Source organism: Oncorhynchus gorbuscha, linkage group LG10, assembly GCF_021184085.1.
Source record: "Oncorhynchus gorbuscha isolate QuinsamMale2020 ecotype Even-year linkage group LG10, OgorEven_v1.0, whole genome shotgun sequence".
Taxonomy (NCBI): domain Eukaryota; kingdom Metazoa; phylum Chordata; class Actinopteri; order Salmoniformes; family Salmonidae; genus Oncorhynchus; species Oncorhynchus gorbuscha.
In genome coordinates, this window is record NC_060182.1 from 38,289,001 (window position 1) to 38,300,872 (window position 11,872).

At 39.9% G+C, this 11,872-nt stretch overlaps 1 protein-coding gene across 1 annotated transcript in view; it reads left to right on the forward strand.

The window, feature by feature from the left end:
- LOC124046021 (probable phospholipid-transporting ATPase IIA) overlaps positions 1 to 9,853 on the forward strand; it is a 38,451-nt gene extending 28,598 nt beyond the window's left edge. The window contains exons 25-28 of the mRNA XM_046365945.1: positions 210 to 318; positions 530 to 587; positions 4,453 to 4,656; positions 7,709 to 9,853. Of these exons, the coding sequence (XP_046221901.1) occupies positions 210 to 318; positions 530 to 587; positions 4,453 to 4,656; positions 7,709 to 7,845 (508 nt within the window). The 3' untranslated portion in view covers positions 7,846 to 9,853. The remainder of the gene's footprint in view (positions 1 to 209; positions 319 to 529; positions 588 to 4,452; positions 4,657 to 7,708) is intronic.
- The last annotated feature ends 2,019 nt before the right edge of the window (positions 9,854 to 11,872 follow it).

An 11,872-nucleotide genomic window follows, 5' to 3' on the forward strand; every position in this document is an offset into this window, starting at 1 on the left:
AAATTTGCGAGAATTAATATTAGTAGCCACATAACCATACGTGAAGCTTCAATCCGGAAGTAAAGTATTTTACATGTTCTCTGGCAGTTAATGTCTGGTAATGACGTGCCTGAGAAATGACGTGGGTTTTCTTTGTAACTAAAATGATAGTATTCTCTTACTATCGTCTGCAAACTGCTAATTATATTTGTGAATGTTCTTTGTTTTAGCTACTCCACCATCTACACCATGTTCCCTGTGTTCTCCCTCGTGTTGGATAAAGATGTGAAGTCAGAAGTAGCCATGCTCTATCCCGAGTTATATAAGGATCTCCTGAAGGTAGTAATACATGTCTTTATTGGCCGTATGATTTGCATGGTGTTATCAACAGGTAAACATTGTTTTCATACATACTGCATAGACTTCTCTCCGCCCTCGATAACACTTTACACGCAGATATTTGCACATATCTGTTTCCCATTAAACGTTTAGTACTTATTGTGCGTGGATTCATTGTTCAAATCGTTCTGAATATTCCTCTTTTTTTCAGGGTCGACCTCTGTCCTTTAAGACATTTCTGATATGGGTCCTAATAAGTATTTATCAAGGTAAGTCGGTTGTGGAAACAATGATACATTCGGTAGCTTGAGTATCTATTGATATGCATTCCTATAGATAGGAATGTTATGTTTTGTTGTTAGAAAACAACTAATCGCTTAGGCCTTTCACACACAGGTACTACTTTAGAAACTGCCCTGCCCTATGGTGTAGGATCCATGATGCTCCCCACCAGCCCACGCACTTTCTTTTTAATTGCTAGTAGTAGAGTTTATTTATGTCTGTGCTTTTTGTAAATGTTAAATAACCTAAGGGGGTTTTACCACGGCCCATTTGTGTTGCAAAGGCGTTGCCAGAAGCATCCAAACTACACCCCTAAACCTTTTGTCTACCGCTCAATGCTCAATCCTTACCTCCCACCTTTCCCTCTCCAAATAGTTTGTTTAGCAGAATATCCCAGTTGATGGAAGATCCTTAGCCATGATCCTTTTTTTCCTTCTTCTTTGCTATTGAGTGGGCCTGGTTTCTGTGTTTAAGGCCGTTGGTGGGTTGTTTGGTATTTATTCCGTTACAGTTTTCCACAGAGAATGTTTTGTATGCTTTTAAAAATAATAATAAGAAGAAGAAGAAGGTCACTTTATTGTCAGATGTATATGAATTTCTAACAGGAAAATGACTTCTGTCTGACCCTGACCCTTCCACAATTTTTACTCAATGTGATGAGAATGTCGTTGTATTCGATACAGAACTAGGATACATCCCATGTTAGATCTGTTGGTATTAATTACATTTTCAATCGCAGGAAGTGTGTTTTTACATCCCTTTTTAGAGGTCACATTAACAATCAGAGAGGTTATGGAAGTGTTTAAAAAAAAAAAAAGATGGAAAAGTTAAAAAGTTCCTTTTCCTCTTCCTGACATGGGAAACTGTGAGAAATCTTGACATCGATTCCCTTTTTTTTAATGCAAAATATATAGATCTGGTTGTACTGTGTTGAAAACTTTCTTAGTTGTATTTAAATTGTCCATTTCTCTTCATGATAGCAAAGTGTTGTATAACAGAATAAGCAGAGGCAAGGTTCAGGTTGAGTATTACAGATACAGGTGTTGTGTCTTAATTTTGTCACTCTATTGTCGCAGAGAGTTTCCCTGTGCCACATGAATTGAAATGACCCTTGTGATTTACAGTACCAGTCAAAAGTTTGGACACACCTGCTCATTCGTGGGTTTTTCTTTATTTGTATTGTAGAATAATAGTGAAGACATCAAAACTATGAAATAACACACATAGCATCATGTAGTAACCAAACAAGTGTTAAACAAATTATAAACATTTTAGATTCTTCAAAGTAGCCACCCTTTGCCTTGTTGACAGCTTTGCACACTCTTGGCATTCTCTCAACCAGCTTCATGAGGCATGCTTTTTCAACTGTATTTTGAAGGAGTTCCCACATATGCTGAGCACTTGGATGCTTCTCCTTCGCTCTACGGTCCAACTGATCCCAAACGGGTGATTGTGGAGGCCAGGTCATCTGATGCAGCACTCATCACTCTCCTTGGTCAAATAGCCCTTACACAGCCTGGAGGTGTGTTTTGGGTCATTGTCCTATTGAAAAACGAATGATAGTCCCATTAAGCACAAACCAGATGGGATATCGCTGCAAAATGCTGTGGTAGCCATACTGTTTAATATATATATATATATATATTTATTTATTTATTTATTTTGTTACCTTTTATATAACTAGGCAAGTCAGTTAAGAACTCACCTACTCTACGTCTCACAAAGACACGGCGGTTGGAACCAAAAATCGCAAAGTACAGCTGTCTATTGCTCGTGCTTCTTGGCCCAAGCAAGTCTCTTCTTATTGGTGTCCTTTAGTAGTGGTTTCTTTTCAGCAATTCGACCATGAAGGACTGATTCACGCAGTCTCCTCTGAACAGTTGATGTTGAGATGTCTGTTATTTGAACTCTGAAGCTTTTATTTGGGCTTCAGTCTGAGGTGCAGTTAAATCTAATGAACTTATCCTCTGCAGCAGAGGTAATTCTGGGTCTTCCTTTCCTGTGGCGGTCCTCATGAGAGCCAGTTTCATCATAGCGTTTGATGGTTTTTGCGACTGCACTTGAAGAAACTTTCAAAGTTCTTGACATTTTCCGAAATGACTGACCTTCATATCTTAAAGTAATGATGGACTGTGATTTCTCTTTGCTTATTTGAGCTGTTCTTGACATAATATGGACTTTTACCAAATAGAGCGATCTTCTGTATACAACCCCTACCTTGTCACAACGCAACTGATGTGTCAAATGCATTAAGAAGGAAATGAACTTTTACCAAGGCACACCTGTTAATTGAAATGCATTCCAAGTGACTACCTCATGAAGCTGGTTGAGAGAATGCCAAGAGTGTGAAAAGCTGTCATGGCAAAGTGTGGTTACTTTGGAGAATCTCAAATATATATTTAGACTTTTTTTGTTTGTTTACTACATGATTCATTATGTGTTCTTTCATAGTTTTGATGTCTTCACTCTTATTCTACAACATAGAAAATAGTAAAAAATAAATAAAAACCCTGGAATGAGTAGGTGTGTCCAAACGTTTGACTGGTTCTGTACATACAGTTCATTCGGGAAGTATTCAGACCCCTTGACTTTTTCCACATTTTGTTACGTTAATGTCTTATTCTAAAATGTATTCAATCGTTTTTTCCCCCTCAATCTACACACAATACCCCATAATGACAAAGCGAAATGTATTAAAAATAAAACATGGAATTATCACATTTACATAACTATTCAGACCATTTATTCAGGACTTTGTGCATATTTGGCAGTGATTACAGCCTTGAGTCTTCTTGGGTATGACGCTACAAGCTTGGCACACCTATATGTGGGGAGCTTCTCCCATTCTTCTCTGCAGATCCTCTCAAGCTCTGTCAGGTTGGATGGGGAGTGTCGCTGCACAGCTATTTTCAGGTCTCTAGAGATGTTCGATCTGGCTCTAGTCTGGGCTCTGCCTGGGCCCCTCAAGGACATTCAAACACTTGTCACGAAGCCACTCCTGCGTTGTTTTGCTGTGTGCTTAGGGTCATTGTCCTGTTGGAAGGTGAACCTTCTCCCTAGTCTGAGAACCTGCTCCAGAGCACTCAGGACTTCATCAAGGATCTCTCTGTACTTTGCACCGTTCATCTTTCTCTCGATCCTGACTCGTCTCCCAGTCCCTGCCGTTGAAAAACATCCCCACGGCATGATGCTGCCGCCACCATGCTTCACAGTAGGGATGGTGCCAGGTTTCCTCCAGATGTGACGCTTGGCATTCAGGCCAAAGAGTTCAATCTTGGTTTCATCAGACCAGAAAATCTTGTTTCTCATGGTCTGAGTCCTTTAGGTGCCTTTTGGCAAACTTCAAGCGGCTGTCATGCCTTTTTACAGAGGAGTGGCTATCGTCTGGTCACTACCATAAATGCCTGATTGGTGGTTCCAAATTTCTTCAATTTAAGAATGATGGAGGCCACTGTGTTCTTTGGGACTTTCAATGCTGCAGAAATGTTTTTTTTACCTTTCCCCAGATCTGTGTCTCAGATCTGTCTCGGAAAAATCCTGTTTCACTTTGTCATTATGGGGTATTGTTTGTAGATTGGTGAGGATTTATTTGATTTAATCCATTTTAGAATAAGGTTGTAACGTAAGAAAATGTGGGAGAATTCGTAATCGTTTCCGAAGGCACTGTATGTAGCCACTCAATCATGCTTTTTAATGGCACCAAAGTGTCTACCGTGTTGGTTTAATTCATTTAGTGATTAATTGAATAATTACATTTTTTTTCAACAATAAACAACAACAAAAAACACTGCTACACACCAATGCAATTGCAGTGCTCTTGACGTTGTGCTGCCTGTTCTCTGTGCTCCTAAGGCAGTATCATTATGTATGGGGCGTTGCTGCTGTTTGAGTCTGAGTTTGTCCACATCGTAGCCATCTCATTCACCTCGCTGATCCTCACGGAGCTGCTGATGGTGGCGCTCACCATCCAGACATGGCACTGGCTCATGATCGTAGCCGAGCTGCTCAGTCTGGCCTGCTACATCGCCTCGCTCGTCTTCCTGCACGAGTTCATAGGTGCGTAAACATGCATACTGTACTCAAACATGCACACAGACACGCCCTCACACACAAATTTCTCAGCCTAGTCAATAACATTGCCTCGCTCGTCTTCCTGCACAAGTTCATAGGTGGGTAAACACACGTTTAATGGCCAAATAATTCCTATGTCAGGAGTTTTGATACTGATTGAAGCAGAAATAATGCAGCTACAATTTGATTTACAAGTACACAGTGATAGATGTGATAGTAATGGACTTTCCCATTTTCACTGCCGCTGCATTTGTACGTCAGTGTTCAGTGATGACAAGCTCTTCTCCATTCATACAGCCTCTGGTGTCCAGTTAGCCCTGGGCTGGCTGAGACCTGGAATGTACTGTCTGTAGGAAGTCCTGCTAAAGGTGAATAAAGTAACAAATAGTACCAGAGGAGTGCAGCCAGCTAGCCTCCATGTTAGTTTCCTGCTCCAGCTACCACACACACACACTGGCCAAGGTCTTTGTGTTTATGACCAAACAGAGGCTGTATCTCAGAAACTACTGTACCACATGTCGAACATCACATTTTACATTTTTTTAAATAGAAACTGGTTTGTCACTTAAAAAGCATAAGGCTTTGTTTACAGAGGCAGCTTAATTCATTATTATTAGTTGATACCTTTCTGATCTTTTCCCTAATGTGTGAACAGCGAAAAACCACATGGAATCTGATATTTTGACTTCCTATTTACACCACCTCCATATGTGGATCTGAATCCTGATACAAACTCGATCCTCCATATGTGACATCTGACGGAACCCTCAGATAAGATATTTTTGCTCAAATGTTGTTTTTTTGGACATGACCTTTACCATGAAAACTGCCCCAAAATGTAAAGTAACAGTGACAGGAAATGAGCATTGCATTTGTGTGCTACTTCAGAGGCTACATCTGTGTGAATGAGCAAATCTGATATGGGTCACATATAAAACTGTTGACAGTCAGAAAAAAGTATTTGTATATACAGTTGAAGTCAGATGTTTAAATACATCTTAGCCAAATACATTTAAACTCAGTTTTTCCATAATTCCTGACATTTAATCCTAGTAGAAATGCCCTGTCTTAGGTCAGTTAGGGTCACCACTTTATTTTAAGAATGTGAAATGTCAGAATAATAGTATAGAGAAGGATTTATTTCAGCTTTTAATTCTTTCATCACATACCCAGTGGGTCAGAAGTTTACATACACTCAGTTAGTATTTGGTAGCATTGCCTTTAAATTGTTTAACTTAGGTCAATTGTTTCGGGGAGCCTTCCACAAGCTTCCCACAATAAGTTGGGTGAATTTAGGCCCTTCCTCCTGACAGAGCAGGTGTAACTGAGTCAGGTTTGTAGGCCTCCTTGCTTGCACACACTTTTTCAGTTCTGCCCACAAATATTCTATAGGATTGAGGTCAGGGCTTTGATGCCCACTCCAATACCTTGACTTTGTTGTCCTTAAGCCATTTTACCACAACTTTGGAAGTATGCTGGGGTCAATGTCCATTTGGAAGACCCATTTGCGAACAAGCTTAAACTTTCTGACTGATGTCTTGAGATGTTGCTTCAATATATCCTCCTAATTGTCCTACCTCATGATGCCATCTATTTGGTGAAGTGCGCCAGTCCCTCCTGCAGCAAAGCACCCCCACAACATGATGCTGCCACCCCTGTGCTTCACGGTTGGGACGGTGTCATTTGGCTTGCAAGCCTCCCCCTTTTTCCTCCAACATGAGACCAGAGGACATTTCTCCAAAAAGTACAATCTTTGTCCCCGTGTGCAGTTGCAAACCGTAGTCTGGCTTTTTTATGGCGGTTTTGGAGCAGTGGCTTCTTCCTTGCTGAGCGGCCTTTCAGGTTATGTTGATATAGGACTCGTTTTACTGTGGATATAGATACTTTTGTACCTGTTTCCTCCATCTTTGCAAGGTCCTTTGCTGTTGTTCTGGGATTGATTTGCACTTTTCGCACCAAAGTACGTTCATCTCTAGGAGAGAACGTGTCTCCTTCCTGAGCGGTATGATGGCTGCGTAGTCCCATGGTGATTATACTTCGTACTATTGTTTGTACAGATGAACATGGTACCTTCAGGCATTTGGAAATTGCTCCCAAGGATGAACCAGACTTGTGGAGGTCTACAATTTTTTTTCTGAGGTCTTGGCTGATTTCTTTGGATTTTCCCATGATGTCAAGCAAAGTCTGAAGGTAGACCTTGAAATGCATCCACAGGTACACCTCCAATTGACTCAAATGATGTCAAATAGCCTATCAGAAGCTTCCATGACATAATTTTCTGGAATTTTCCAAGCTGTTTAAAGGCACAGTCAATTTAGTGTATGTAAAGTTCTGACCCATTGGAATTGTGATGCAGTGAATTATAAGTGAAATAATCTTTTTGTAAACAATTATTGGAAAGATGACTTGTCATGCACAAAGTAGATGTCCTAACCGACTTGCCAAAACGATATTTTGTTAACAAGAAATTTGTGGAGTGATTGAAAAACGATTTTTATTGACTCCAAGCGTATGTAAACATCCGAATTCAACTGTAGAAAGAAAAACAGATTTGGTTTCTTAGGCTGGCTGTGTACAAATGCAGTAGTAGATCCTGATCATTTACTCCACAGTATCTATTTGCTTTTTCCAAACGCTATTTTAAGCCTATATGTGGGGTGTGAAGGTCGGTTTCAGACCACTGAGCATTATGACTTGAACATGGTCAAAAGTGCCCTTCTCGTCTTCCTCTTTCGTAAAAGAGAGGCCATTTTAACTTTTTAAAGTCACAAGTGACACCAAAGGTACATAGTTTCCCTGAATGGAACAGCTTGAATATAAGTCAATTACATGGCAAGCCATTTCCCTCATCTGACATATATTTAGATGCTAGGTCTCCCACTAGTCACTAAATGAACTGAGTAGTGGCAACTGAATCAAAAACAGTAGTCATACTAACCTGATTACATTAAGTCATACTTACTCAATTCCTCATATATAAAACATATTTGTTTAAATGACCCACCATCCTGCCCTCTGTTTCCTTGGCTGTATCTAGATGTATATTTCATCGCCACGTTGTCGTTCCTGTGGAAGGTGACGGTCATCACCCTGGTGAGCTGTCTGCCCCTCTACATCCTCAAGTATCTGCGCAGACGCTTCTCACCGCCCAACTACTCAAAGCTCACCTCCTAGAGAACCCTGCTTCTGTGCATAGGGGGGAGAGAGATCTCTGCTCGCACACCTCCCTACCTCTCATCTAACAGAGCATGCGCTTTATAAGAACCTCAAGGGTTCCCTTCCCCTTTAATTTATTCTTAAATGTTCATGTGCAATTGGAAGAGCTGCTGTGGGAATGAAAAAAAACAAGTTTGATTTGAGAAGAGAGAAAGTTGTTGTGTAAGTTTCCCCTGTTTAGATGTAAAGACTGACAAGTATGACTGGGTATGTTTCCAGACTGATTGGCTTGGTGGTTAACGTAACTGGAATTCTGTGTTTTATCATGGTCACAGGTCTAAAATGTGTGAATGCCATCAGGAAGTATGTGCCATAATGAACTAACAGAGGGCTGTGTACTTCTTAATCATGGACTCATTAACAATATAGATCAGGTTCGGTATCTAAACATCGGGCCTAGAGAACTAACAAGGAACACTTGATTGGATTTGACTAACATACAGTACATAAAAGAGCAACACAAGCATGTCAGTCTGAAATGCTTTGAATTGGTATTTATGTTTAAATTGTACATTATAAGAGTAATTGTAGTTATATTGGAAATATAGTGTGAAATACACTGGAATCAACATTTTTAATATCCACTTTTTTTTTTTTTTTTACACATCAACATAATAGTTGTATTACAAATTCAAATGTTTTTTTATGGCACATTCTGTTAATGGAGAACACTGGTATTGAAGTAGCGTTTCTCAAGGACTTGTTGCAATTTTATGTTAACAGTTCTGGGGCTTAGAGATGAACCTGTGCACTGATCAAATTCTGTTTGTGTATGTGTTTGTGCGTCACCCAACGACTATTACCCAGCCAAGTGGAGGTGGCTTGGTTCTTTTAGTATAGCATGCTGACCCACTGTCTCAGATGTCAAAAGCTGTGTGTTTGTCATTTTGTACGTTTGGTAAAAGAGATTGTGTCTAAACTGAAGAGCATGGTCAATATTCAGCCACTAACTGGATGCTATTTGTAGCCAAGCCGTATGTTCCACTTTGGCCGTCAGACTAGCTGTGTGTCCGCTAGGCCAGGGAGTCTGTAGGCTACCCTGTCACGTGGTCACTGCCCACTCCTGACGCCAGTTCTTGCCACCCTGTATCATTGCATGATTCACTTTAGTTGTGACATGAAGCCAATTCAAGCCATAGCTGAAAATACTCTGACCACTGTCCGTCTGCCCTCTCCCCTCACCCAGAGCTGAGCCCCCACAATTCCCAGTTCTTCTCTTCTCACAGACATGTCTGGAATAGAAGATAACAATTTTCATCTGCACAGAGTGAATGGCCCAGTAGAATGTGTTGATTTTCAATAGGTATTAGTGCACATTTTAAAGAAAAATATGTAATGAATTCCTCACATACTATTCCTCGGGAAGAGGAGGAGAAAGGGAAGAGAGACGACAGGTACAAAAAAGTGTAAATAATTACATTGTGTTGTAGGCTAATGTCCCCATTTTATATTATTTTCGCTAATGTATTATAAAGATGTAAACTAATACCATGACGGGTTACTGTTAGGATTAGTGAATCATTTGTGTCAGAGTACATACAGGGTGTCATAACTACTAATTAATTGTTTTTCTTGTTCAGTTGGAATTACAGGCATTTTGTATTTTGTGACCTACTCTTCGTCTTTCCTTATTTTAGTTGACGTTTCAACCATTATTCAAAGCCTTTGAATTTGACATGCTTTTTTTGTTGTTGCAAGGAATTTTGTTAAAACTGACAGCTGTACTCTTTTCTTATGTGGACTTTGGAGGTTTCATACCATCAATTGTGGTAGAATGACACTACATTCTTTGACTGTTTTTTTTAAGTATTGTGTCTTGCATAATTGTAAATAACCTGTTTAATTTATTAACCTTGATCATTTTGTGTTGGTATAATTGCACTCTAGTTAGCAGAACAAAAAGGGAGGATCGTGTTGAATTGTGAATATTGGTGGTGATAAAATAAATCTTGTGTTTTCCTTTCTAGTTACCGAACCCTTGTCATTTCTCTAAAATCCTTTTTGTAGTCATTTTTTCTCATATGTTTAGCTTTGTGTGAGTTCATTTAAGTGCTTGGTTTTGGTACAGAAGAACAACATTTCCTCCAGTAAAACTAGGCCTATAGTATACTCAGACTGGACTGAGGCTGTACTATGTTAGAGCGCTGAGCCAGTAACTCTGATTCAGAGGGGTTGTGGGTAAATGCAGGAGACACATTTCAGTTGAAGGCATTCAGCTGTACAACTGACTAGGTATCCCCCTTTCCCTTTGCTTTCCTTTATTGTAGAGGAAATCTTCCTTATGTAAATCAGCGTGTGTCTCATTTTCACCAGAGGAGGGAGTCCCTGACACTCCAGCTGCTCTCCTCATACAGTCAGCCACACTTTCTGACAATCACATCCTGTAGCATTCAGTGTGGAAGGGCGAGTCTATGCCCTGTCTTTTTGAACATCTAATTTCCAGAAGGGATTGTGTCATGATAGGGAGTTATATGGGATTTATTAAATATGATAAAGTATGAAAATTCTTTTTTTCAATATTTTTTTATTTTTTATGAAAAATCTGTCTTAGAAAATATTACTTGAATCTCACACCAAATTGGAACATGCACAAGCTAAAATGTATTGAATCTTCCAAGATTTCAAGAAATTGTTTGTTGGAACCAAGCCTCAGTCCAACCAGTAAAACGTGATTCAAGCCCCACACTACTGTATGTTCATAATAAAATCCTACTCCTCCGTCCAACTTTTTCTTGTTCCATGGCCCACATGCGTAGGTTATACCATTTAAAAGAAACAATTGAAGTTAATCAGCCACATGAAAACCGAAATTTCACCCCAGAATCAATAGCAATGCCCTCTAGAACTATTTAATCTGAGCTTCAAGCAATCAACAGAGCCACTCGTTGGAGCATTGCCAAACCTACAATTCAATCAAAAGAGGAGAGATAGCGAGTCCCCAATATGACTCCTGGTATCAGGGAGTCATCTACAGAGAAAGACAGTTTGTTATGGTCAGTTGTATTTCAATGTCTTTTTAATTACTATATCAAGCTAAGGAACTCCTTTGGCGTAAGTCAATGCATGTAAACAATGATGTGAAGCTAGTTGCATAATATGAATTTTAATAAATAAATACAAATTATTAGAAGGACGACCAAGCTCAATTGAAATATGTCAAACTCTGTTTGCTGTACTGTGGGGATAAATCAAAAGTAGCAGATTCTGACAAACCAGTCAATGCACTTCAATCTACTACATGTTCTATTTCGCCTAGTGTAAACAGGATTTTGGTGATGACACACCATAGGAAAGTGTGCTGAGCATATTTATAGCCTGGGAGGACTGGAATGCTTTGATTGGTCTAAGCACCTACTACTACTGCAAAGGATGGGCTGTTGTATTTTCCCCCCTATTCTAATCTTCTATAACACCTGTTTCAATGGAAGTCAATGAATTTAGCAGACTGCTACCGCATTGGTGTCTATGGAAGAGCCTGAGGGAACTATCTTAATTTATCCACCATCTTTGGTAGAAGTAGTACTGTACTACAAGTAGGAGATGCAGCTATTCCTATAAGGGTCGAAGGTTATTGTTATTGCGGTGCTGGGTGAATAGACAGTTCCAGGTCCCAGGTGTCTCCTGTGGGCCTGAGTGGCACAGGGCACAGCACAGAGGTGCTTATTCTCGATCATGTACCACTGAATAAAGAAGTCTCACCATTGATCCAAAGAACTCCACTCCTGGCTCCCGTGGAAACAAACAGAGAAACATGTCATCCCTCTGCATTTCTAATGAATGGGTGATAGAAGGATGTCAGAGTTACAGTATGAGTTAGGATTGGAAACTTGGTACTACGGCAGTGAATAGTGTCTTCTGGGGGGATATTGTTTCATAACGCTGCCTGTGCTCAGGAGGGGAAAAAGCTATGTAACTTTATTTTCCAGTGCACTAAAGCAGAGAAATGTGTTAAACTAACAGAGTATCGATCAAACTCCTATTACAC